Genomic DNA, 27,933 nt, shown 5'->3' on the forward strand with positions numbered 1-27,933 from the left:
ATTTTTCCTAGAACTGAATTTTTATTCCTTTTCTTCCTTAACAGCAATTTGCCAGTGGTTGCATTTTTTTATTATGAAAGAACAACATACTTTGTATCTGTTAGTAGTCAGGTTTAACGTAATGGAAACATTAACATGTCCCTCATGTGCCTCGTATCTTTCTTGAAGCTAATATGACAAATAAATGCAGTTTGTCATGTTGCCTACCGACAAACCTCAAAGTCCTCCAACGAGTCATGTCAAATTTATTTGTATAGCATTTTGAACAACAGACATTGTCGCAAAGCAGCTTTACAGAACATTGAGGACTTTAAACATGAGCTAATTTTATCCCTAATACATTTATTTATCCCTAATGAGAAGCCTGTGGCAACGGTGGCAAGGAAAAACTCCCTCAGACGACATGAGGAAGAAACCTTGAGAGAAACCACACTCAAAAGGGAACCCATCCTCATTTGGATGAAAAGATAGCATGATTTTAAATAATTTGCTTCTATAACTGTGTCCTATAGAGTCACAAAGTGCAAATGTGTAACCAAGAAATTCATTATAGTTTTAGCATGAAGTCTATTTTGTTGATGTTATCAACTGTTCACTGATGGAGACTTGAGTGCAAAACTGTTCATGACAACCACAGTCCTAAAGTTGTCATGTCAGTTTTAGTCGTAAACCTTCAGAGCAAAACTGTAAGTGTCCAGAGCCATCTTCCAGGTGCGACTTTCGACTGTCCATATGGGACCGTCCTCCACAGGAGTGATGTGATGAGACTCCGACCAGACGTAGGGCATCAGGATGGATCAGGCAGGTCCGGAGAGCAGAAGAGGTCAACATCACTGGTGTCTCGGGATCGACATGTAACTCAACAGAGAGGGACAGACAGAGGGAGAGATGGGGGGTTTGAACACGGGTTGTTAGGTTTGCCCAGTGTCACTTAATGGTTAAGAACAGTATCCATTTTGCGCTGAGTGCAAGCAGGGACTCCGACAAGACTAACTATGACAGCATAACTAAAAGGGAGAGCCAGAAGGTAACACAGTCATGAGGGAGCCCTGGGACATAAAGCAGCCAGCCACTACACCGTCAACAAACCCAAGTGAATGTGTGAGAGTGGGTGGGTGACAGCATCCATACATCCCAGTTTACCAAAACACTATGCCTGAGGACCCTCCAGATCTACTTCTTTACCTAATAAAAAGCTATTAACAAAAGGCTTGACTAAAAAGATATGTTTTCAGCCTAGACTTAAACACTGAGACTGCGTCTGAGTCCCAAACGCTACTTGGAAGGCTGTTCCATAACTGTGGGGCTTTGTAAGAAAAGGCTCTGCCCCCTGATGTAGCCTTCACTATATTAGGTACCAACAAATAGCCTGCACCTTTTGATCAAAGTAGGCATGACGGGTCAGAAAGGACCAGAAGGTCGCTCAGGTCCTTGTAGCACAAGAGCATTCAATGCTTTTAAAGGTCAGTAGTCGTATTTTATAATTAATGCAAAATTTGATTGGCCGCTAATGCAATGTGGATAAGATCCAACACTCCTTGAACAAAAAACACAGCTTTACCTCTGACACTGGAGACTCCTTCCATAAATGCGAAATTAACATCTCTTAGAAAACTTCACTACAGCGTTAAATAAAAAATGTCAGCTTATTATTGCAAGTTCAGGAATACGCTGGCTGCTGTTGTAGAAAAGGAATCAATACCTGATCATATTTGAGAACTCCATTCTTAATGGTGTAGTTAATACGATAAATGTAAAAAACAGTTACTTCATATCTGTTTATGGGACAGGAAGCTGATCGTGCCTCAGAAGGAACCGTCTCCATTGCTGGACAAGAAGATTGAGGAGCTGGAGGCCAAGTTTGCTGACATGACAGACGAAGAGCTGGAAGACCTGGGCGATGACGACGGGGACGGCTTGGACGGCCAGGGAATGTCTCAGCTCCAGACGCAGCTACACAGCGATCTGGACATGTTGTCCTACACACCGATACAGGTCACTGGAGCATGTTGGAACCAAAGCAAGAAAAATTACACAGAATACAAACAAGTAGATTAAATACAGTGGCATGCAAAAGTTTGGGCACCCTTACTGAAAATGTCTGTTACTGTGAATAGTTAAGTGACCAGAAGATGAACTGATCACCAAAAGGCATAAAGGTCAAGACAACACATTTCTTTTCAGCGTTTTTTGCAAGATTTGTGTATTATTTTTGTTTTGTACAATTGGAGAGTGAAAAAAGAAAAGGAACACCATGGGAAAGTTTGGGCACCCCAATACATTTGAGTTCTCAGGTAACTTTTACCAAGGTTCCAGACCTTAATTAGCTTACTGAGCTGTGGCTTGTTCAAATTCTTTGTTAGGAAAGGTCAGATGATGCAGATTTCAAAGCTGTATAAATTCTCTGACTCCTCAAACTTGTCCCTAAAATCAACAGCCATGGGCTCCTCTAAGCAACTCCCTCGCATTCTGAATAATAAAATAATTGATGCTCACAAAGCAGGAGAAGGCTACAAAAACGTAGCAAAGTGTTTTAAGGTAGCTGTTTCCTCAGATCGTAATGTTATTAAGAAATGGCAGTTAACAGAAACAGTGGAGATCAAGGTGAGGTCTGGAAGATGAAGAAAACTTTCTGAAAGAACTGCTCGTTGGATTGCTAGAAAGGCAAATAAAAACCCCTGTTTGACTGCAAAAGACCTTCAGAAAGATTTAGCAGACCCTGGAGTGGTGGTGCACTGTTCTACTATGCAGCGACACCTAAACAAATGTGACCTTCATGGGAGAGTCATCAGAAGAAAACCTTTCCTGCGTCCTAGCCAAAAAATTCAGCGTCTGAAGTTTGCAAACGAACATCTAAATAAGCCTGATGCATTTTGGAAACAAGTCCTATGGACTGATGAAATCAAAATAGAACTTTTTGGCCACAATGTGCAAAGGTATGTTTGGAGAAAAAAGGGTGCCAAATTCCAGGAAAAGAACACCTCTCCAACTCTGAAGCATGGGTGTGGATCGATCATGCTTTGGGGTTGTGTTGCAGCCAGTGGCACAGGGCACATTTCATTGGTCGAGGGAAGCATGGATTCGAATAAATACCAGCAAATTCTGGAAGCAAACATCACACCATCTGTAAAAAAGTTGAAGTTAAAAAGAGGATGGGTCCTACAATAAGACGATGATCCAAAACACACCTCAAAATCTACAATGGAATACCTCAAGAGGCACAAGCTGAAGGTTTTGCCCTGGCCCTCACAGTCCCCTGACCTAAACATCATTGAAAATCTGTGGATAGATCTCAAAAGAGCAATGCATGCAAGACAGCCCAAGAAACTTGTAGAACTGGAAGCCTTTTGCAAGGACGAATGTGTGAAAATCCCCCAGGTAAGAACTGAAAGATTATTAGCTGGCTGCAGAAAGTATTTACAAGCTGTGATACTTGCCAAAGGGGGTGTTACTAGGTACTAACCATGCAGGGTGCCCAAACTTTTGCTTCGGGCCCTTTTCCTTTTTTGTCATTTTAAAAATGTAAAAGATGAAAATGAAAAATTGTTTTTGCTTAAAATATAAAGGGAATGAGTCATCTTTAACTTTATGCCTTTTGGAGATCATTTCATCTTCAACTTGCTTAACTGTTCACAGTAACAGCAATTTTGACCAGGGGTGCCCAAACTTTTGCATACCACTGTATATAAGGACGTACATATAAATTGTTAATCTTTTTGTCCTACAGTCGACACCAAAATCCTTTAAGGGTCTGTCGAAGAAGGAGGGCGCAAAGAGGAAGATCAACATGAGCGGGTACATCCTGTTCAGCAGCGAGATGCGGGCGGTGATCAAGGCCCAGCACCCAGACTTCTCTTTCGGTGAGCTGAGCCGTCTCGTAGGCACCGAGTGGAGAAATCTGGAGTCGGCCAAGAAAGCGGAGTATGAAGGTGAGACGGGATTAGAAATGATACGTCTGCTGACAAAGGCAGTGTGTGTTCACAAGGCACTGCAGATCTTATATTATTATACTAAACATGTTGTATAATAATATCATCATTGATTAGATGATATTTTCAGGTTTCATCCAGACTCTGTGTGTTACTTCGCCCTGTACGTTTTGTTAACATCAAAATGGACCTTTTATATTTAATAAAAATGAAACAATACTGAACAGCGATATCGAATTTATCTTTTGAAAATCTTATTTATATTCCACAGAAATGCTAAAATGTAACCGACCATTGCAAATCTGAAGCAAACAAATATATATCTTTTTAAATATTAGTATTCAAGTTACAACCCCGATTCCAAAAAAGTTGGGACAAAGTACAAATTGTAAATAAAAACTGAATGCAATAATTTACAAATGTAAAAAACTGATATTGTATTCACAATAGAACATAGACAACATATCAAATGTCGAAAGTGAGACGTTTTGAAATTTCATGCCAAATATTGGCTCATTTGAAAATTTCATGACAGCAACACATCTCAAAAAAGTTGGGATAGGGGCAATAAGAGGCTGGAAAAGTTAAAGGTACAAAAAAGGAACAGCTGGAGAACCAAATTGCAACTCATTAGGTCAATTGGCAATAGGTCATTAACATGACTGGGTATAAAAAGAGCATCTTGGAGTGACAGCGGCTCTCAGAAGTAAAGATGGGAAGAGGATCACCAATCCCCCTAATTCTGCGCCGACAAATAGTGGAGCAATATCAGAAAGGAGTTCGACAGTGTAAAATTGCAAAGAGTTTGAACATATCATCATCTACAGTGCATAATATCATCAAAAGATTCAGAGAATCTGAAAGAATCTCTGTGCGTAAGGGTCAAGGCCGGAAAACCATACTGGGTGCCCGTGATCTTCGGGCCCTTAGACAGCACTGCATCACATACAGGCATGCTTCTGTATTGGAAATCACAAAATGGGCTCAGGAATATTTCCAGAGAACATTATCTGTGAACACAATTCACCGTGCCATCCGCCGTTGCCAGCTAAAACTCTATAGTTCAAAGAAGAAGCCGTATCTAAACATGATCCAGAAGCGCAGACGTCTTCTCTGGGCCAAGGCTCATTTAAAATGGACCGTGGCAAAGTGGAAAACTGTTCTGTGGTCAGACGAATCAAAATTTGAAGTTCTTTATGGAAATCAGGGACGCCGTGTCATTCGGACTAAAGAGGAGAAGGATGACCCAAGTTGTTATCAGCGCTCAGTTCAGAAGCCTGCATCTCTGATGGTATGGGGTTGCATTAGTGCGTGTGGCATGGGCAGCTTACACATCTGGAAAGACACCATCAATGCTGAAAGGTATATCCAGGTTCTAGAGCAACATATGCTCCCATCCAGACGACGTCTCTTTCAGGTAAGACGTTGCATTTTCCAACATGACAATGCCAAACCACATACTGCATCAATTACAGCATCATGGCTGCGTAGAAGAAGGGTCCAGGTACTGAACTGGCCAGCCTGCAGTCCAGATCTTTCACCCATAGAAAACATTTGGCGCATCATAAAACGGAAGATACGACAAAAAAGACCTAAGACAGTTGAGCAACTAGAATCCTACATTAGACAAGAATGGGTTAACATTCCTATCCCTAAACTTGAGCAACTTGTCTCCTCAGTCCCCAGACGTTTACAGACTATTGTAAAAAGAAAAGGGGATGTCTCACAGTGGTAAACATGGCCTTGTCCCAACTTTTTTGAGATGTGTTGTTGTCATGAAATTTAAAATCACCTAATTGTTCTCTTTAAATGATACATTTTCTCAGTTTAAACATTTGATATGTCATCTATGTTCTATTCTGAATAAAATATGGAATTTTGAAACTTCCACATCATTGAACACAACACACTAAACAACATACATTGTGTTTAGTGTGAATTGCTTGTATGTTATATCTTGTGTTTAGTGTGGAATGTTTGTATGTTATGTGTGTCCAAGATGTTTGGGTGTTTTGTATGAGCAGAGATCACTTGACTGCAAACCAAATCTACCTTTGGGTACTAATAAAGTCAACTAACTAACTAACTAACTAACTAATTGAATTCCGTTTTTATTTACAATTTGTACTTTGTCCCAACTTTTTTGGAATCGGGGTTGTATATTAATATAGCAATTTGTGTGTGTGTGTGTGTGTGTGTGTGTGTGTTTCAGAAAGGGCCGCCAAAGTGGCGGAGCAGCAGGAGCGTGAGAGAGCGGCTCAGCAGCAGAACTCGCCGAGAGCAGGTACCCCGGTAGGGGCGCTCATGGGGGTGGTACCCCCTCCGAGCCCTATGGGGATGCTTAACCACAGCATGACGCCTATGGCAGGTAACCCCTCTCAGCTGCGCTGGTGGAAACACCACACCGGTGCCACACAGAGCTGCAATGAGAAGCCTAACTGCTAACACACTTCCTTTTCTCCAGTCATCCAGTCCTCATTTCCTCAAATTCATCCTTAATAATTTGCCTCCAACTGACTCAAATATTGAATGCAGCATCATCCTTGCACTGTATTAAAAATCTCATGTTAATCTGTTGCATGTGCCTGAGCTCTATCAATAGACATAACACTTAACTGCTTTATTTTAACATCCCTTAGATAATTAGCTTTCTTTTGCTAGACACAGCGCATGATTTCCTTCTCTATAGTTAGCTGCTCTATAGTTAGCTTACTGATGCATGGATTTTTTTTTTTTGTGTGTGTGTTGCCATCTTTCTTCCTTTGACTCCCCAAAGGCATGATGGGTCGCATTTTTCAGCCACCCATGCTGCCGCTGCGAGATCCAGTTGATTGCATTGTTAGCATGGCTGGCATGCCGCTGCATTTCCTGCCTGTCTTACACCGCCATCACCCGCCAGGCATGTGTGGCTTCCCTGGCATGCTGTACCCGGGTAAGGACAGCCACATGCCCACTTCACCTGTGCAGTTGCTTCCTGTCTGCCTCTCAAACTCAAACTGGAGGGGCTACCTGTACCATAGGCTCAATGGGCATGACCTAACCAGCCTGAGTTGGTCATGAGAAATAGCTTCTGTTGAGTAACACGACCAAAGAGTGCTGTAGTAACGATTAACAACAGTATATCGCAATCTAGTGTAATAGTCAAATATTTTCCAGTAGCACACTAAGCATTTTATAAATCAGTGCTGCAATGAACTGCCACCAGGTTTTAAACCTAATTTCATTAAGAGCGCTGATTGAGTTCACGTTTGGAGGTAAAGATAATCGCAAACCTATATTGAGTCAGTGCTTTTATTCAGTGTATGTTTTCGCTACGACTGCTTTCCCAGGTATGAATGGAATGGGCTCTGGATCTACAGGAAACCACTATGGATCCCAGGTAAAGGATAACAAGGTATAAGAAGTGTGTAAAGATATGACTGAAACTATAGGCCTGTCATTAATATATAATGTATCATCATAACATTATACTGTATATTTAAAATATATTAAAATGACTTTGACAGCAGTATATAAAATTATACTTCATGGTCTGTTCAAGCCACTCAAAAGAGGGAGAGAAACGAAGAGGAGGAAAGAAAGGAAGAAAAAGAAAAACAGAATGCGGAAGAAAAAAAATGAAACAAAACAGATCAAAAGCAGCGAAGAGTTTCATGGCAAAATGAGAGGAAAACAGTTACATGGTGTAGCAATTCCTGATGTGGGTGGAGCACAGAAGCACGGCAGGCGAGAGTTGTTGGTCACACACAAACACTTTATTTTTCTTTTTTCAGCACTCATTCACTCACTCACTCAACACGCACACATGCGTTGTGGTCGGGAGGGAGCCACTTTTCTCTGCTCTCTCCCTCCTTTTATGCTCCGTCCCTGTAACAAAACACACACACACACACACATACATTAATTGACAGCAGGTGGAATGACTTAGCCACTTACCTTCCCTGACCCTGCCCTCCATTCACAGACTGCTGCTTGGCCACGCCCCCGCTGCCACATACCCCCACCGCCCGACTCAGGCCGGGGAGCCGTCTGGCCTGAAGCTAACCCCCCCGACGGGACAGGAAGCCCGCCACCACCATCTGTGCCCCCGGCCTGTGGATCACCTCAAACTTAAATGGCTGGAGGGCGAGATACCAACGGGTGATCTGCGCATTTGGCATCCTTCATGCAGGGGAGCCACTGGAGGGGCGCGTGGTCCGAACAGAGAGTGAAAGGGCGCCCCAGCAAGTAGAATCAGAGGGCGAGGACCACCCACTTGTTGGCAAGACACTCCTTCTCAATTGTGCTGTACTTGCTTTCACGTATCAACAGTTTCCGGCTGATGTACAGCACGAGGCGCTCCTCGCCCTCCACCTCCTGGGACAAAACAGCCCCCAGCCCTCTGTCCGATGCATCAGTCTGCAAAATAAAGGGAAGAGAGAAGTCAGGGGAGTGTAAAAGTGGCCCCCCACACAGTGCAGCTTTTACCTCAGAGAAGGCCTGTTGGCACTGCTCCGTTCACTGGACCAGATCTGGAGCCCCCTTTTTAGTGAGATTGGTTAGCGGGCTGGTGACGTCCGAATAATTAGGTAGAAACCTACGATAATAGCCAGCCAGCCCCAAGAACCGTCTCAACTCCTTTTTGGTCTTGGGCCTCGGGCAGGCTGCACTGCAGTCTTGTTCATTTGGGGACACACCTGCCCATGACCCAAGTGGAACCCCAGATACCGTACTTCCACCCACCCAATTGCACACTTTTTCGGGTTAGCTGTGAGGCCCGCTCGCCTCAGCGACTTTAGAATGGCCCTCAAGTGTTCCAAGTTCCGCGGCCAATCATGGCTGTAGATTATTATGTTGTCCAGATAGGCGGCCACGTAGGCAGCGTGAGGGTGGAGGACCTTGTCCATAAGCCACTGGAACGTAGCAGGCGCCAAATTGGTGTAAACCAAACGGTGTGGAAAAGGCTGTTTTCTCTCGGGATAGAGGAGTCAAGGGGATCTGCCAATATCCCTTTGATAGATGCGGCGTCGAATAAAAGCGAGCAGCGCCTAACTGATCAAACAACTCATCAATGCAAGGCATTGGGTGTGCGTCAAATTTAGACATCGCATTGACCTTTCTATAGTCCACACAGAACCGGACTGACCTGTCAGTCTTGGGAACCAGGACCACTGAGCTGTTCCAGTCACTGTGGGACTCCTCGATTATGCCCATTCCGAGCATGGCCTTGAGTTCGTCCCGAACCACCTTTTTCTTGTGTTCGGGCAAGCGGTAAGGGCGGCTATGCACTACCACCCCCGGGGGCGTTTCGATGTGGTGTTCTATGAGGTGGGTACGACCAGGAAGGGGCGAGAACATGTCGGAAAATTATTTTTGCAACTTGGCCACCTCCATGAGTTGGGCCAGTAAGAGGTGATCTCCACAAGGGACCAGAGTGGTCCGAGATGTTAACTTTTTCACCTCCGGCCCCAGCTCTGCCTTCTTTGGGACTACCGACGCCAACGCCACGGGGACCCCCTCATTCCAGTGTTTTAAAAGGTTGAGGTGGTAGATTTGCAATGCCCCACCCCTATCCATTCGCCTCACCTCATAGTCGGCGTCCCCGACTCACTGTGTGACCTTGAAGGGTCCTTGACACTTGGCAACTAATTTGGAGCTTGACGTGGGCAATAATACGAGTACTTTGTCTCCCGGCATGAATTCTTTAAGGCGCGTGCCCATCATACAGCCGGATTTGACGTTCTTGTGCCTGTCGCAAATTCTCCTGGGTTAGGTGCTTGAGGGTGTGGAGTTTTGTGCGCAGGTCAAGAACGTACTGGATTTCATTTTTGCTAGGTGAAGGTCCCTCCTCCCTTTCCCCTAGCACATCCAGAATGCCACACGGCTTATGCCCATATAATAATTAAAATGGAGAAAACCCCGTAGAGGCTTGCGGGACCTCTCGTACTGCGAATAACAGGGGCTCGACCCACTTCTCAATTACGCGCATCTTTACTTACAAATTTCCGGATTATGTTCTTGAGTGTTTGGTTAAATCGCTCTACTAAGCCATCCGTTTGTGGGTGATGGACACTGGTGTGGATAGACTTAATCCCCAGTAACCCATACAGTTCGCACAGTGTGCGTGACATAAACAAAGTACCTTGGTCTGTCAGGATTTCTTTCGGAATCCCGACCCAGGAGATAAAGCGGAAGAGCACTTCCACAATACTGCGTGCTGAGATATTGCAGAGAGGCACTGCTTCTGGATATTGCATTGCATAGTCCACCAGAACTAAAATAAAGCGATATTCCCGTGCTGATCAATGTAATGGCCCAACGAGATCCATCCCAATTCGCTCAAACGGGGTCTCAATTAGAGGAAGAGGGTGCAACGGTGCTTTTAGAGTGGCCACAGGATTTACTAATTGGCATTCACGGCACGCTGCACACCACCGACGGACATCCCCGTGAATCCCTGGCCAGTAGAACCAGGCCATTATTCGGGCTAGTGTTTTATCTTGCCCCAAGTGTCCAACCATGGGATTAAAGTGAGCCACATGGAATACGAGTTCCCTATGGCTCTTTGGGATTAACACTTGGGTTATTTGTTCACTAGTTTGAGTGTCCTGCGTCAGTCGGTACAATCTATCTTTAATAATAGCAAAATAAGGGAAGGTCGGTGCCGCGCTTGGCTGAAGAGTTTGACCATCGATTTCTCTCACTTGGTCAAACGCATGCCGCAGAGTCTCGTCTCGCGACTGCTCTAACGGGAAATCCCCAAGGTAATCCCTGAGAGAGGGAGGAGGAGCGGGCTGCTCCTCACTCTAATGCGGTGTTGACATAGACGGCTCTGTGACAGCTTCTCTAGTCAATGCCACACCGGGATCTTTCCGTGACCTACTAGTGCAGGACCCACTACATGTTAAATATTCCATCAGCTTTTTAAACCCTGGCCAATCAGTACCCAAAATCAACGAGTGGGTGAGACGAGGACTAACCGCCGCCATTACTCTATGCATTTGGCCCCGGAATAGAATACGGACAGACACTAAGGGATAATTGTGAACATCCCCATGCACACACACACACACACACACACACACACACACACACCACTTTCACCGCTTGTGCTCTCCCCAATGCCTCACCTTGCACCAGGCGTTGGTGAATTGAGGTCTGATTACAACTGGAATCCACCAAAGCGTGCTATGTACCCCCTTGAACACTACTGGTATGCGATACGTTCTGGCCTGAATGGGGGCGGTTTCTGGCGCATCGGGGATCCGGATTACAGCTTCCACCTCCCTTGCGGCGCTCCGACTCCAGAGATGCTCCAATTCCCCGCTGCGCCAGCACACTGGCCTAGGCTTTCCCTCTGCACTGGTGTTATGGGTGTCACTTACCTGAGGAGGAGACAACACAGACACAGAAGAGGGAGATGGGAGGACACCACGGGTGTGACGGGCCGGCTGGAGAGGAGCCGGCCGCCGCTTCCATGGCAGGGGAACAGGGTGGGGAGGGGGATGAGAGACGGGGGAGAAAGAGAAGAGAAGCAAGGGGAGATGCCTTGTCTGCTTGCCATCAGAGCCGCCTCCAGATGGTCCTCCGCCAGCTCGATGGCTTGTTCCAGCGACGCCGGGTGATGACACTGGACTCATTCCGCCGTTCCTTCCGGAAGTCGAGAGAAAAACTGTTCCATTGCCACCAGATCGATGATCTCATCAGCGTCGCAGTCTTCCACCCTCATCCACCACCAGCAGGTGTCCTGGAGTTGCTGGCCGAATGCAAACGGCCGGCCGACCTCCTCCAATGCCAGCGTCCGGAAGTGCTGGCGATGTTGTTCCAAGGAGCGGCCGACCCGCTGCAGGATGGCTTTTCTCAGGTCAGCATACACCAGTCAGCTGTCAGCAGGGAGCTGTTGCGCTGCGAGCTGCGCCTCGCCAGTCAGGAGCAGGAGGAGGCGCGCCGTGCACTGCTCCAGTGGCCACCCCCACGCCTCGGCTGCTTACTCAAAGAGGGCGAGGAATGCTTCTGGATCGTCCTGTGGGCCCATCTTCATGAGGGTGCCGGCTGCGGTGGTTGACGCCCCTGCTGATATGAGCAGGTGCCGGAACGCCTGGCAATCTTCCTGCTGGGCCAGCATCAAGGCTTCGAAGCGTTGCTCTTGTTCCTTTCGGAGGGTGATCAGCACTTGATGCTGGTTCTGCTGGGCAGTAACGAGGGCAAGGATGAGCTCTTCGAATGGGGAGGACTCCATGGGGTGGTTCCCTTCTGTGCTCCCGGGTTTCAGCACCACTGTAGCAATTCCTGATGTGGGTAGAGCACAGAAGCACGGCAGGCAAGAGTTGTTGGTCACACACAAGCACTTTATTTTTCTCAGCTCAGCTCAGCTCAGCTCAGCTCAGCTACTCTACTCTACTCTACTCTACTCTACTCTACTCTACTCTACTCATTGTATTGTGGTCAGGAGGGAGCCCCTTTTCTCTGCTCTCTCCCTCCTTTTATGCTCCGTCCCTGTAACACACACACACACACACACACACACACACACACACTAATTGACAGCAGGTGGAATGACTTAGCCACTTACCTTCCCTAACCCCGCCCTGCATTCACAGACTGCTGCTTGGCCATGCCCCCACTGCCACACATGGATAAAATACAAAGAGAGCATTTCTGCCTTTTTATTTATTATTTATTTAGTTAATATTTTTTAGTAGAGTTGATATCTGTTTTTATTATTGCTGCATATGAGCAATCGCGCTCTCTGATTGGCTACTCTACTACAAGGCTATCAGCTCATATACCATGAGTAGAGAAAAACAAAATGGCGGAGTGTGTTGCTGAAACAACCAAGGATGAAATAAAAACTTTGCTCGAAAACAAGACCAAAAAAATACAAAAAAAAAAAAAAAATGGAATGAAAGTATTTGATAGTAAGAACGTATCTTTTTTATTTTTCAAGAATTATTCTTATCACATTTTTCACAAATTGCTCCTGTCATTTCGCTGGTTTGTTTACTTTCTTCATCTTTAAACATTAAAACTTGTTGAATATTTAGACTGGTTCAAAAGCTCAAAGAAGTTTGAAAATTCCATCACTGAAATGTCCAAGGAAGAATTAAATAAATGTCTAAAGCTATTCTATGCCTCGGCACAACAGCAAGATAGCACTTTCTACAAAAAACAACAACAACAACACTAAAATCAATTCCTGCAGCCATCGATAGGTTTTTAAGAAGTCCACCTAAGCGGAAATGATTTTGTCAAACGATTTGTATAAAGTTTTTATTCACTGGATTTGCAAAAAAAATAAAAATACTCTGTTTCTCAAAATCCAGTGAATATGGATAGAATAAAACAGTTATTCCACTCAGTTTTGTCGTACATGGCTTACAGGTTATCAGGTCATGAACGACTCGATTTCATGGAATAATTGTTAAATAGCTTTTTCTCCAACTCTACTCGATTTGCACTTCATGGATCGTTCTGATAAAGGTCTTATTTCAGATAATTGTATATTTATGGGGTGGGGCTTCATACTTAGATCGTGATTTTTATATTAATGTCAATTCATATTCAGTTTAATTGTGGAAAATGGGCAGAGACACAACTTTCATACAGTCCAACAAAACACTCCCAGGTTCACACACAGGGTCATGTATAAGGTCAAATCCCCACAGAACAGTGTGTCTGTTCAGCAGTTTCGTCTCAGTTTTTTTTCTTTTCACCTATTTTAGGAAGATTTATTCTTGCCTAAAAAGATTATGCGAAATAAAAAATATTAGTAGTAGTCATTTATTATGAATCAGTCCTCCTATTTATAAATGAATGAATGAATGAATGAATGAATGAATGAATATTTCAGTGTAAAATTTGAGATATATAGGCTACTTTTCCAAGGTTTTGCCCTGAACTTGTTTCAGTAATGAAGATTTTCACTCCATATTTTGATTAGAAGCTTCAGCAATGAATCATAGTGAAGTATCTTCCACTTTATCATACACCTTTTGTCCAGTACACATTTCAGAGCTTGTGTGTGCCTCTATAGACAGGCATGATTGGTGGCAATCAACAGGCCCCGCCCCCTTACCCAGGACAAGGACAGGTGGGCCAGCCCTCCCTCCAGCAGCCCTCCACCCCGATATTCGTGGCTCCTCCACCGAAACCACAACGGCTCCTCCACTCTGAGGCCTACCTCAGGTACATAGAGGGGCTCAACGCAGAGTCGTCTACCGTCAGCAAATGGGACCAGACATTGTCAGGTGAGAGCATGCAATAAATCTGGGTGTAGTTTTAGAGGAGACAGTGGTGAGGAAAAACTTCCAGAGATGATGCAAGGAATCAAACTCAAAATAGAACCTATCAGACACCAGATAGTGGGATGATAAGTCATTACAATCTCCAGGTGTAGAAAGTGTTGAAAGGATGTTCAGTCTGAGCACACGGTGATGAAGAGTCCTGAGATGAGCACAGGAAAGTCTTTATGATTCCAGCAGCAGTTCCTCAGTCCAAACCTAAAGCAGTGAAGTGAAATTATCTACCAAAACCAGGGTGATATTTGGAGATAAGCCAGAACACTTGTGACATCAATGTTCAATTGAAATAATTAACGTTACCTGCATATTTTATTTATTAGACACTTAAATCACAAACATACAGTCCTGTGCAAAAGTCTTAGGCACATGTAAAGAAATGCTGTAGACCAAAAATGGCTTAAAGAATAATGAAATTTAATGTTTCAACATTAAAAAATAAAGTAAGCAGTAAGCCATAATAAATGAAACCAAGTCAATATTTGGTGAGAGATGACCCTTTGCATTAAAAAAAAATAGTAGTCTCAGGTACAATGAGTGCAGTTTTATAAGGAAATGAGCTGGAGGTGTTACTGAGCATCTTACAGAACCAGCCACAGTTCTTCTGGACGCTTTGATTGTCACACTTGCTTCTTAATTTTGCACCAAAACCCAGTAGCCTTCATTATGTTTTCTTTTTTTAATCTGAAAAGTGGGCTCTTATGTAATATGCTGCTCAGATATAAAAAAAAATTCTGTAACATTTAATTTTGTGCTGGAAAACGAACGTTTGGAACTCTAAAATGTTTTTGTACTGACTCGATTATGTAGAAGTCATAAAATAGAAATCTATAACAAAGCTTGTATGAAAAAAATCAGGTGCCTAAGACTTTTGCACAGTACTGGATATATGGTGTGAGCAAAATGTCTGTGTGTGTGTGTGTTATCTCAGCCCGAAGGAAAGACGTACGCCTCACAAAAGAACAGGAGAGCAGACTTCCATCTCACTGGCTAAAGAGCAAAGGGGCACACACGACCATGGCCGACGCCCTGTGGCGCCTGAGAGACCTCATGTTAAGAGACACACTAAACATCAGACAAACATACAACATCCAGAACATCTAAACCAGTACTGGAGTGCCACAGCAGCAGCATTGCACAAATTCTCAGTCGCCGAACACATCTGATCAGACTCATCAGGTTTAACATTGACCTGGATGAGTTCAGTCAGGGGGTTTCACATGAAGAAAACACTAAACTGTGGCACTCCGAGATGTAACACAATTAACTGAAACCATTCCTGTTCATTCGCTAACACAAGAGTCACCTTTATAGTTTGAATGTGTCGTTTTGTAAAATGTCCACCGTAGTCCTTCGTGTTCTTGTGTGTAGTGTGACTCCTAGCACTTTGAACCAATTTGTATTTTAGTTTGATATGAAATGTTGCTCTCAGATATAGATTTTCATTAAATCTTCTATGATTGTTGATGCCTTCATTTTCCATGCACCATTTCGAAGATAGAGACTTTCATACAATGTTATGGAACAGTCGTCGATGACTGACTTGATTTTGTTTTAAGACTTTGTTCTTGGTTAGGAAAGTAAAATCGTCTTCATGATGTCTATGAGCATTTTGAATGCAGCTTTAGTTCAGTAAAGTGGTTCCCTACCAGACGTAGGTGGGGTTTTTTTTCACAAGATGTGGCCTGATTATATTTTCATTTACATGAACTTGAAAGAATTTCACACAGCAAATATCATTTGCTGCTGAGCCAGTGCTTCAATAAAACTGCCATTCACAGTGCTTGTTTGCCCTTTCATTTTTTTCCAGTTTACATTTAAATAAAGAATAAATAGTTCTGTTTTAAAGTTTTAAGAAGTCATAAACAGTACATCTTGACTGTTTATTGGTTGAAGAATAAACAAAATATTTTATGAAAATAAATCACAGGAGAAATGCATATCCATTCCAACCTGGAATAGAATACATCAATTCATCCGTTATGTTTTAATTACTTTTCTTTAATGTATTAATTTTTTTAAATGCAAAAATAAATAGTCTTGCTTGAAAGTTTTAAGAGGGATCATAAACAGTACATTTTTACTGTTTATTGGTCGAAGAATGGATGGACATTATAATTTGGATCCAAAAATGAAAATAATTATGATAATGAAATTAATGATTATGATGTATGTTATGAAAGATATATTGCTTCTCTTATTTATTTAAAATTGTGCAAAAAAGTCATAAAAATAAATAACTGTACAAAACAAAAATAGATAAAAATGTGAACTCATTTAACCTTGGACTCCTCATTTAAAAATAATAATTTTGATTTTTTTAAATCACAGGAGAAATGCATAGACATTACAACCTGGAATAAAATAAATCAATTCCAGTAATTCCAATTACTTTTGTTTGATTGGGGTTGCGTCACTAACTGCAGGACTGAATGAAGCGTCATCCTTCCAGCAGTCCTACCCATATATCGCCCTGCTCCACACTCCAGCCCAGTTGGTGGCGGTAATGCTCCTTTAAGTTTGTTGCCAACCGCTATAAAACCCTAAAGAAGAAGAAGAAGAAATACCCATATTCTAATAGATCCCACCTTCTGCGCCATGATTGGTGAGCATTCGAGACTCTTCGTAGAATTGTCCAATCAGTAGCGTGCATGTGGGCGCTTACGACCAGAGCCAATCCGAGCGCGGTTTGTCGGAGTACAGGTGGGAAAATAACACCAGGCTGCGGGAGTGGAGGGCGGTTGAACAGGGCCTTTCTGCACTGTCTTATTTATATTTTATTTTCTCCCTCAAGCAAAAGTAATAAGTTTTCAGACATGCAGAGAAAAGGGATGGCGCTGCGTTCATGCAGTTGCTTGTTGTTTTTCAGCGGCTTGTTGTGTGGAGTTTGGACTGACGGCTTGGTGAATGAGGACGTGAAGCGGACGCTGGATCTCAGCTCGCACCTCGCCAAAATATCCGCCGAAATCCTGCTAGCAAACCCCGGAAACTCCGCTGTGCAGAGCTTCACCCTCGCCCTGGAACCTGAGCTCGCCCCACACCTCGCCTACATCGGAGCGTCTGTAAGTAGTTCAATAAATATACCGGAGAAAAGCTGGAACATTTACAGCGCATTCACGCTGAAACGACGGCTGTATACCAAATGCCTCCCAGTGACAAATAAAGTCCACTACATAAAGCGTGGGCGCCATTATTACTTCCCTTACCTATGTAGGGAACACGAAGATATTTGGAACTCAGTCGAAGTCCTTTTGCTAACTTACTAGCCTGCTAACCACCGGCGCTAACTCGACTAAACTAGCTCGTACATTGTTTTTACAAATTGCCGACACTTACCACAAGTTAAATTAACAACGTAATTATTAATGTGTAATAAACAGCCCTCAAATTAGCTTAACTAGCATCGACTGTTTATTAGCGCTAGCAACTTTAGCAAAGCTAAAGCCTGCTTAAGCACTTTCCAGAGCTTGGATAATAACTGCATTACTGGACAGAAAGTGCAAAATTATAATGTAAAAATGCTTTAACTTTTTTTTTAATTAAATACTTTTAATTTGTGTGTTTTTGAAAATGTTAGCATTAGCGCGTGCGTTTGCAGAGCGCCACTGTTTGCGTGACACGTAAGCGTTGTGTGAAGTAAACACTTCCGGGTTGTTCTCTCGTGCCCTGGGCTCTTACAAACTACACAGGGCAGATAATGCATTGTTACAACCATAATTCAGATTAAACTACTACAGTATTATAACCAATTTTTTGCCCCTTCAGATGCATGTGCTGCATTTGCAGAGCTTTTGTTAACGCCTTGTTCACCTGGGATGAATCCCACATGACTTCCTGTCTGTGTGCTACAAAGTACCCTCAAATTGACATTCTGATCTCTTATTATAACCAGGTCAAAGGTGAAGAGGAGGAAGATGAAGCTTTAGAACTGAAGGAGACAACAATTAAAGGACAGAGGTGAGTGGACAGAGCTCCTTTTAGAGGAAATGAGCAAATGCAGACTCAAACTCAGAAGTTGCCAAATGATGCCATAAGTTACTTTGCACATTCGTCGTGTTTATTTGCATATCAATGTTTATTACTTGAACAATGAGTTTTGTTTTTTTTTCTATTGACATTCGGAATGCAATAGAATAGTTGTATGATGACAGTTATCTTTGGTCATAGTATAATCGACTAACTATTTGCGTATTTACAAAATGCTGTAAATTCTATTAAGAACGTGGACAGTAAGGAGCAGTGTGAATGACAAGACATGAATGAAATAGTCATGTATTTCCTGAACATGTCAGCTCCTTTGTTGTGCCTGTCTGAGTTCAATGCTGATACAAAGGTCACTTTAACTCCATATGCAAAACTGGGTCTCGCTGCTGCTGCAAAAACACACTTATCCATCTCACTTGCTGTGTCTCGTTCTCTTGCAGTGGGACATTCTTCGAGGTACATTTGCCCTCGGCCCTGGCAGCTGGTGCTAAGCTGCGTGTGAAGGTGGAGACTGTGTTCAGCCATGTGCTCACACCTTTCCCCACTCACATCACGCAGGCCGAGAGACAGCTGGTGGTGTTCCAGGGCAATCACTACCTGTATTCGCCTTACCTCACCCGTAGCCAGACCACCCGCGTGCGCCTCGCCTCTAAAACCGTCGAGAGTTACACCAAGCTGGGCAACCCGAGCAAAAATGATGAGGTGATCGAGTACGGCCCGTTCAAGGACATCCCTGCATTCAGTCAGGTAAACAGAATGTGATGGAGTCCAAAAAAAAAAATCCTCTAATTTAAGTTTTAATAGTGGTGTTTGGTTTTCTGGCACTGATGCACACACTACAGTATTTTTAAATCTTGCACTGGATAAACAATCCACATAAGTGCTGTCTGGGGATTCAACCTAGCTTTGCTTGGATTATTGTAAGTTTTTAAACCACCCCCCCCAAATCCTAGACTGTGTTATGTGACTCAGAATGTGCCCTTTTATTCCTGTAGGATACCATGAAGATCCACTATGAGAATAACGCACCGTTCCTCACAATCAGCAGCATCACGCGCACCATTGAGGTTTCCCACTGGGGCAACATCGCCGTGGAGGAAACCATCGACCTGAGACACACAGGGGCGTATCTTAAGGGGCCATTCTCCCGCTACGACTATCAGAGGCAGTCTGATAGTGGCATCTCCTCCATCAAATCTTTCAAGGTTGGATCTGCAAATTGTTTCTTACCATCTCTGCATTACAATCTGTTCTCAGAAAGGATTGACTTTATTTGTCCTGTAGGTGCCCCCCTGAAAAAAAAATATTTTCAATTTCCTCTGCTTACAGACGATCCTCCCTGCTTCTGCGCAAGACGTGTACTACCGGGACGAGATTGGGAACATCTCCACCTCTCACCTGCAGGTCCTGGAAGACTCTGTTGAGGTCGAAGTCCGCCCCCGTTTCCCCCTATTTGGAGGGTGGAAGACGCATTACATCATCGGATACAATCTGCCTAGCTACGAGTATCTCTACACCTTGGGTGCGTTTTTCCTTATGAAAGCTTCAAATTGCTGATATTACATCACGTTACGTTTTATGTGTATTTATTTAAAATGGCACAAATTTTAACTGCACTCTATTCGCTTTTATTCCTTGTAATAATTGTTGGCTGTACATTTTAATATTTGAGAGCTCATTAATACTCAGCTTTTGGCTATTTAATACTTGTTTTTTGCTCCACAGGTGACCAGTATGCTTTGAAAATGCGTCTGGTTGATCACGTGTATGACGATCAGGTTATTGATGAACTTAGGGTCAAACTGATTCTCCCAGAAGGAGCAAGGTATCACATGTTCATTTCAGATCAGGAAATTGAAGCAGTTTGACATTTTAATCTTGGTAACTATGTATAACCTGCTAAAGTATTTAGAAATCATAGAGAGACTAAAAATCATTTGCAGAAGCTGTGCTTTTTTATTTTTTAATAATGCTGTTCCTAAATTAACCACATAACCTGCTACTTTTTTTTCAGGAATGTACATTTGGAAACTCCATACCCCATCGAGCGAAGCCCTGACCAGCTGCATTACACGTACTTGGACACTTTTGGCAGGCCTGTTCTGGTGGCCACTAAAAAGAACCTGGTGGAACAGCACATTCAGGACATGGTGGTAAGATTCACTGGAGATGCCATTTGACGTTTGCGGAAGGAGTCTGATGAGGGGACAACTGTTTTATTGACGTGAGAAGAGAACTAACTTGTTTCATGGATGTTTCACAACAGTTGTAATGAGAAATGGATAAAAATTGTGGTAATTGGCAAATTGCTGAGAGTTACAAGGAATAAAGCACTCAAGGATGTGCTGTTTCAGAATAATCAGCTTCAGGGTGATGACAGTAACTCTGCTTCACATTGGCCCACATCTGACCATCCTGTTACTGGTTATATTTCTAGAAGTCATAGCCACTAGCTGTAGATCTTAATTTATGTGGCATGATGATGCTATAAACCGTGGGATTACTTCTCATTTATGTTTGTGCATCTTTCCAGGTTCACTACACCTTCAATAAGATCCTGATGCTGCAGGAGCCGTTGCTGGTGGTCGGTGCGTTCTACATCTTATTCTTCACGGTGATCGTTTACGTTCGTCTCGACTTTTCCATCACCAAGGTGTGTGGATGGTTCTTTCAACTGCAAAGTTATTACAGGCATACAACAAATGCTGTCTTATTAGGTTTTTTTCCCCAGGTATACAAAATACAATATAAAATAGTTTGATATATTTTAACAAATTCCCATCCCACAAATAACCTTGACCCTGTTGCACCATTCCAAAATGACAAATCATTAAGTATAATAAACAATTTATAAAAGACACAAACATAAAGGAGTTTAAAAAAAGAAATTTAATTAAAAATGAAAAGGGAGGGGGGTGTTGTATCTAGTCATTTACAATGACTGAAGCGTCCATCTTTTCTACCTGGTGTTGAGGTGGTTCCCGAATGGTGTTAAAGTTAAGGTCATGGCCTCTTGTAGCATAATGAAATTTTTCTACAGTCAAATGATGTGCAAGATCCGTAATCTACAGATTGAAAGTTGGAGGGAATCTTGTCTCATTAGTTGTTATTGATCCCATCATGTGGGACTACACAACACACACACATTTGTCTTTGAACAGATAAGCCGTTTTCAGCGCTCAAGCCTTAACAAAGAAAGCACAAATACTTATTGTATTACATAGTTCGGGAATCTCCTTTGATTTTAAAAAAATAAAGATCCAGATATCAATATTTCTTCTTTGCTGTATCTGTTTCTCTGAACATGCTCATGTCTCTATCATTTTCTTCTTTCCTCTAGGACCCTGCAGCAGAGGTGCGGATGAAGGTGGCCTCCATCACGGAGCAAGTCCTGACTCTGGTGAATAAGAGGCTTGGTCTGTACAGACACATGGATGAGGTGGTGAACCGCTACAAGCAGTCGCGTGACACCGGTGCCCTCAATGCGGGCCGTAAGCATTTGGAGGCTGAGCACCGCGCTCTCACGAACGACATCACGGGCCTGCAGGCTCGCCTTAAAGCTGAAGGATCCGACCTCGCTGAGAAGGTACAAATTAAAGACCAAGAATGAAGTTTAACCCAAGCAATCAGTTCATAATTTAATTTTCGTTCACTATTTGGTGCCTCTCAAACTCACATGAGCATTAGAAAGATTCAGGTCATTTAGGGGGCATATTTTATTTATTTTTTTGCTGTCCAGGAAGTAACTTTTGCTAAATGTTTTCCTTCAGGTGGGAGAGATCCAGAAGCTGGACGGCCAGGTGAAGGATTTGGTATTGCAGTCCTGTCAGGAGTCTGAGCGCCTCGTAACCGGGAAGGTAAAGAAGGAGGCGTATATTGCGTCAGAGAAATCGCTGTCTGGCAAGAGACAGGATCTGATCACACGCATCGATGGCTTCCTCGACGCTCTCTAAAGCACACGGCACACGCACACAGTGCCGTTGTAATACACCCCAAACCCCCTCATCCACACGCTTTGTCATGTTTATCTGCGTGAGCACTATCAGCCACCAGAAAGCGTGTGGTGCCTTTTTCATCCTGGAGGCTGTGTGAGAGGGCTGTGCACATACACATTTACTCATCCCTCAAGATTTCCTTTTTGTGTCTGATCAACAGGGAAATGCCATGTGGGTTGGGGGCTTTAGATGCATTTTTAATTTTTTTTTTTTGAGGGCATGTTTCTAGGTTCCAGCTATGTCACCACCTGCTGAAACGTTTCTGACCATATGCGTTCTTGGCACTTAAACTTTTTTTTTCTTCTGCCCTGAAACAAATACAAAAATATCGACACAATGGATGGCATGTTGTTGAAAAATTCTCCCCCATATTTTGTTGACTTGCCTCTTTTTTTGCTGTTGGTATAATTTTTCCATTTTTTTGTAAGTGTTGTGCTTTTTCATACCATGAATTTAGTGGACGAACACAAGGTATGTGTGTGTTGGGGGTTGAAGGAAATGCCGAATGTTAAGTTCTTTAAGTGTCAAGTTGAAAATTGAAAATAAACACGTTGTTATTAATTAGTCTCATGGATTTATTTTGTTTATTTTTTTTGGATAAACGTGTTTAAAAAAAAAAAACCTGCGTAGCATGCCCTTACAGGAGAATAATCAGTGATGAGGTGGCCCATCATGAAGCAGAGTTACTGTTACCATTGCAAATTTGTTGGTAGTTATATTTATAAATTAAAAATTTAATTTACCAACTTAAAAAAAAAAGTTTCCTTTTTTTTTGTGTGTGTGAGAGATTGTGGGATAAGAGGAATACATCACTACTAGATGTGCTCTCTCTGGTGTGTTTAAAGAAAATTATTGCCATCGTGACAGTACCTCCCACCACATCCTGTCACTCTTGCTATTTTTTCTATAACGGTATCATGTTTTATTCCTGACTGATAATTTTTTTTTGTTGTTCTCAATAATTAATTTTGTATTTGTATAAGTGTTTTTTTGTCATTTGAGAGATTTCCTGCAGTTTCACTCGCTATTCTGTAATACTATGACACTTTTTCCCAAACTAGCAGCTTTTAAGTTTAACGTTCATCGCAGGATTTTCCAAGAGCATGAAAGTTCCTGGTTTTGAAATCAATTACTCTACCTACAAACCTTTTCTAATCAATATTGGCACAGCAAATGAAAAAACCGTAAACTTTTATCGTTGGATTTGCTGACCCAGCAAAAATGTCCTGTGACTGGAATCATTGAATTGAAGGTGCAGATGATGGCCACAGGGTGGCACCAACGAGCTACATAAATGTCCACAAAACTAACGAAGACCGTGAGAGAAATGTCTCATACAATTATTGGAAAAGTTGCTACAACTTTATCCTAAACTACTTAAATAACATCTACTGTGTACATTGTCTTTCAAGCTGCAGGAAGACATTGTTTAAATTAAAATATATATGTTAGATGCTACATAAGTCATGTGAGAAAAGAAATCGAGAGTTCTGTCTGGAAACAATCTCTAATATTTGTGTTATAGTGATAACCATCAGCTCTGTGATTTAGTCGAGAGCTATGTTTAATCCCAGTGCAGCCAATTCACCTTTAGGTAATAAAGAGCCTGATTTTCCTGATTTCTCCCACTTTGCCTTGCACATGCATGTGTGAAGGTAATTCCTTGCTGTGTTTGTCTGTGTGTCTACAGTTACACTTCCAGCTAAGTCCTAAAAGCAGGCCTAATGAAGCCAGGGGCCAGTCTGAGGTCCTCGCTTTCCTCAAGAGGTCACGGTGAAGTCATTCCCTGGACCGAAATAACAAGATCCCCTCTCGGCTCTGTTATTAACACGAGCGTATTGTAAACTTGCCGTTCAATAATCATTCTGCAAAATACACACTGGTGGGAAACCAAGCACTGATGCCCGAGGAGAATGAAAGCACACACTCGTGGAAAGTGAAGGGTGGGAAACTGTCTCAAACTTTCCTTTTCACACATCAGCAGACATGTTATGATTGTCAGAATAGCTTGTTAAAGTGCAGATGTAAGTGTTTTGGACTCTTTAAATGTACAAACAGTGGAAACTTGAGCGATAGATCAATACAGATGCCGAGTGTCACGTTTATTCAAATTGTCAAAACCACACACAGTTCTTGGGAACCCTTTTGCTTTGGATGTATTCTTATATTTTTTCCCCTGTGTGCTGTCATGTTTAGGAGGAAAATTTTTCATGGACATATTAGACAGGAGGAAAATGCAAAATGGAGCAGAAAATAATACCAGATTTCAATCCAAAGCAATTTCCATGTACAACTGACTCACAATCCAGTGATATACAGTAGTGGTCAAAGGTTTGGACACACCTTCGAATTCAGTGGTTTTTCTTTATTTTGTTATTTTTTACATTGTTGAATGATTCTGAAGGCATCAAAATGCAAGGTCACTGGCTCAATTTCCTGGACCAACAGGTCGCTGAGTCAATTCCCTGGACCAGCAGGAATGGCTGAAATGCCCTTGAGCAAGGCACCTAACCCCCAAATGCTCCCTTGGCTGCCCACTGCTGTGGGAATGTTAGGGTCTGTTGTACATCGCTCTGGATAAGAGCGTCTTCTGAATGCCTGTAATGTAATGCACAGTGGTGCTTGAAAGTTTGTGAACCCTTTAGAATGTTCTATATTTCTGCATAAATATGACCTAAAACACCATCAGATTTTCACACAAGTCCTAAAATTAGATAAAGAGAACCCAGTTTAGGGGCGGCACGGTGGTGTAGTGGTTAGCGCTGTCGCCTCACAGCAAGAAGGTCCTGGGTTCGAGCCCCGGGGCCGGCGAGGGCCTTTCTGTGTGGAGTTTGCATGTTCTCCCCATGTCCGCGTGGGTTTCCTCCGGGTGCTCCGGTTTCCCCCACAGTCCAAAGACATGCAGGTTAGGTTAACTGGTGACTCTAAATTGACCGTAGGTGTGAATGGTTGTCTGTGTCTATGTGTCAGCCCTGTGATGACCTGGCGACTTGTCCAGGGTGTACCCCGCCTTTCACCCGTAGTCAGCTGGGATAGGCTCCAGCTTGCCTGTGACCCTGTAGAAGGATAAAGCGGCTTGAGATAATGAGATGAGATGAGAACCCAGTTTAACAAATGAGACAAAAATATTATACTTGGTCATTTATTTATTGAGGAAAATGATCCAATATTACATATTTGTGAGTGGCAAAAGTATGTGAACCTTTGCTTTCGGTATCTGGTGTGACCCCCTTGTGCGGCAATAACTGCAACTAAATGTTTCCGGTAACTGTTGATCAGTCCTGCACACCGGCTTGGAGGAATTTTAGCCCATTCATCCGTACCGAACAGCTTCAACTCTGAGATGTCGGTGGGTTTCCTCACATGAACTGCTCACTTCAGGTCCTTCCACAACATTTCAATTGGATTAAGGTCAGGACTTTGACTTGGCCATTCCAAAACATTAACTTTATTCTTCTTTAACCATTCTTTGGTAGAACAACTTGTGTGCTTAGGGTCGTTGTCTTGCTGCATGACCCACCTTCTCTTGAGATTCAGTTCATAGACAGATGTCCTGACATTTTCCTTTAGAATTCACTGGTATAATTCAGAATTCATTGTTCCATCAATGATGGCAAGCCGTCCTGGCCCAGATGCATCAAAACGGGCCCAAACCTTGATACTACCACCACCATGTTTCACAGATGGGATAAGGTTCTTATGCTGGAATGCAGTGTTTTCCTTTCTCCAAACATAACGCTTCTTATTTAAACCAAAAAGTTATATTTTGGTCTCATCCATCCACAAAACATTTTTCCAACAGCCTTCTGGCTTGTCCACATGATTTTTAGTCTTGAATTTCCTCCATTTGTACACAGTCTGTCTGACTGTGGATTGGTGGAGTGCAAACTCTTTAGAGATGGTTTTGTAACCTTTTCCAGCCTGATGAGCATCAACAATGCTTTTTCTGAGGCCCTCAGAAATCTCCTTTGTTCGTGCCATGATACACTTCCACAAACTTGTGTTGTGAAGATCAGACTTTGATAGATCCCTGTTCTTTAAATAAAACAGGGTGCCCACTCACACCTGATTGTCATCCCATTGATTAAAAACATCTAATTCTAATTTCACCTTCAAATTAACTGCTAATCCTAGAGGTTCACATACTTTTGCCACTCACAGATATGTAATATTGGATCATTTTCCTCAATAAATAAATGACCAAGTATAATATTTTTGTCTCATTTGTTTAACTGGGTTCTCTTTATCTACTTTTAGGACTTGTGTGAAAATCTGATGATATTTTAGGTCATATTTATGCAGAAATATAGAACATTCTAAAAGATTCACAAACTTTCAAGCATCATTGTAAAACTATAACACATGGAATTATGTAGTAAGCAAAACATTTTATATTTTAGATTCTTTGAAACAGCTTCTCACACAATTAGTATTATCTTAACCAGCTTCATGAGGTAGTCACCTGGAATGCTTTTCAATTAAAAGGTGTGCCTCGTCAAAAGTTAATTAGTGGACTTGTTTCTTGCCTTCTTAATGCGTTTGAGACCAAACAATAAGTAGTAAATAACAATGATACAGGATGTGTCAAAAGCCCTATTCTACAACTGTAGTAATCCAAATTATGTCAAGAACCATTCAAGTAACTAAAGAGAAGCAACATCCATCATTACTTCAAGACATGAAGCTCAGTCAATCTGGAAAATTCCAAGAACTTTGAATGTATCTTCAAATGAGTAGGCGTGTCCAAAATTTTGACTGGTTTTGTCACTATTAATGGATAAAATGTACCATGTCTCGTTCTTGTAACTCAGAGAGTTCAACTAGATTTGGGATTTGAACTCACAACCTTCTATTTAGCAGCACTGAAGAAAATGATCCCATCAAGACAACTGAGGGTTTTAGGCCCTGAAAGGGATTTTGCTTGGATCCCTGTCTGAAGTAGAGTTCTGGATAGAGCCTTTAAAGATTCCTCAAAAGGTATAAAGCTTAAAAAAAAAAACTGTCAAAAATAGGGGTACAAGGGGAGTCAATTTCATTCCCCCAAGGTCTGCACTAATGGACCCCTAAGGCTCATTTTTGGACCTCAAGGTAACTATGTGTACCTTTTCAGGGCCAAAAGGGTCCATATATGTTCCCAAGCAGGATATAAAGTGTACAAATAAGTACCTTAGAGGGTACTGCCCCAGTGACAAGCTGCTGTACCCCGAAAGATAAAATATTTAAATAATACTGGCTGGTGTTGAGCGGAATATCAGATATAATCCATTCAGCTAGCATCATACTGAACGAGTCAAATATGAGTTCAATATCATGCTAGCTGAATGGAATATATCTGATATAGCATGAAAAAAGCCAGCCATTATTATTATTATTATTATACATTCCTTTCAGGCGGCACGGTGGTGTAGTGGTTAGCGCTGTCGCCTCACAGCAAGAAGGTCCTGGGTTCGAGCCCCGGGGCCGGCGAGGGCCTTTCTATGCAGAGTTTGCATGTTGTCCGCGTGGGTTTCCTCCGGGTGCTCCGGTTTCCCCCAAAGACATGCAGGTTAGGTTAACTGGTGACTCTAAATTGACCGTGAGTGTGAATGGTTGTCTGTGTCTATGTGTTAGCCCTGTGATGACCTGGCAACTTGTCCAGGGTGTACCCCGCCTTTTGCCCGTAGTCAGCTGGGATAGGCTCCAGCTTGCCTGCGACCCTGTAGAACAGGATAAAGCGGCTAGAGATAATGAGATGAATGAGATTATTAA

The 27,933-nt window shown here is 42.7% G+C and overlaps 2 protein-coding genes across 9 annotated transcripts in view; both read left to right on the forward strand.

The window, feature by feature from the left end:
• pbrm1 (polybromo 1) overlaps positions 1-15,989 on the forward strand; it is a 39,038-nt gene extending 23,049 nt beyond the window's left edge. For 2 of the 8 annotated variants that reach the window (XM_060910976.1, XM_060910979.1), the window contains 7 exons: positions 1,791-1,995; positions 3,728-3,929; positions 6,142-6,297; positions 6,706-6,861; positions 7,259-7,323; positions 13,942-14,155; positions 15,138-15,989. In XM_060910976.1, coding sequence (XP_060766959.1) covers positions 1,791-1,995; positions 3,728-3,929; positions 6,142-6,297; positions 6,706-6,861; positions 7,259-7,323; positions 13,942-14,155; positions 15,138-15,310 — 1,171 coding nt within the window. In that variant the 3' untranslated portion in view covers positions 15,311-15,989. Of the gene's footprint in view, positions 1-1,790; positions 1,996-3,727; positions 3,930-6,141; positions 6,298-6,705; positions 6,862-7,258; positions 7,324-7,470; positions 11,417-13,941; positions 14,156-15,137 lie in introns of those variants that run through there. The other 6 variants (XM_060910977.1, XM_060910980.1, XM_060910981.1 and 3 more) reach the window with 6 other exon arrangements.
• A 907-nt stretch (positions 15,990-16,896) lies between these two features.
• Positions 16,897-22,746, forward strand: rpn1 (ribophorin I). Its single transcript, XM_060909802.1, has 10 exons — positions 16,897-17,268; positions 18,099-18,163; positions 18,631-18,937; positions 19,186-19,395; positions 19,520-19,712; positions 19,916-20,015; positions 20,205-20,343; positions 20,724-20,843; positions 21,531-21,776; positions 21,961-22,746. The coding sequence occupies exons 1-10, from the start codon at positions 17,023-17,025 to the stop codon at positions 22,141-22,143; spliced, it is 1,809 nt and encodes a 602-aa protein (XP_060765785.1). The 5' UTR covers positions 16,897-17,022; the 3' UTR covers positions 22,144-22,746.
• Positions 22,747-27,933: the final 5,187 nt, after the last annotated feature.

The sequence above is a fragment of the Neoarius graeffei genome, chromosome 26, assembly GCF_027579695.1.
Source record: "Neoarius graeffei isolate fNeoGra1 chromosome 26, fNeoGra1.pri, whole genome shotgun sequence".
NCBI classification, from domain to species: Eukaryota; Metazoa; Chordata; class Actinopteri; order Siluriformes; family Ariidae; genus Neoarius; species Neoarius graeffei.

Coding starts and splice junctions, on each gene's coding strand:
- rpn1 (XM_060909802.1), top strand. CDS start 17,023: ATGCAGAGAAAAGGGATGGCGCTGCGTTCATGCAGTTGCTTGTTGTTT. Junction 19,713..19,915: donor CGAGTATCTCTACACCTTGG/GTGCGTTTTTCC, acceptor TTTGCTCCACAG/GTGACCAGTATGCTTTGAAA. Junction 20,344..20,723: donor AGCACATTCAGGACATGGTG/GTAAGATTCACT, acceptor GCATCTTTCCAG/GTTCACTACACCTTCAATAA.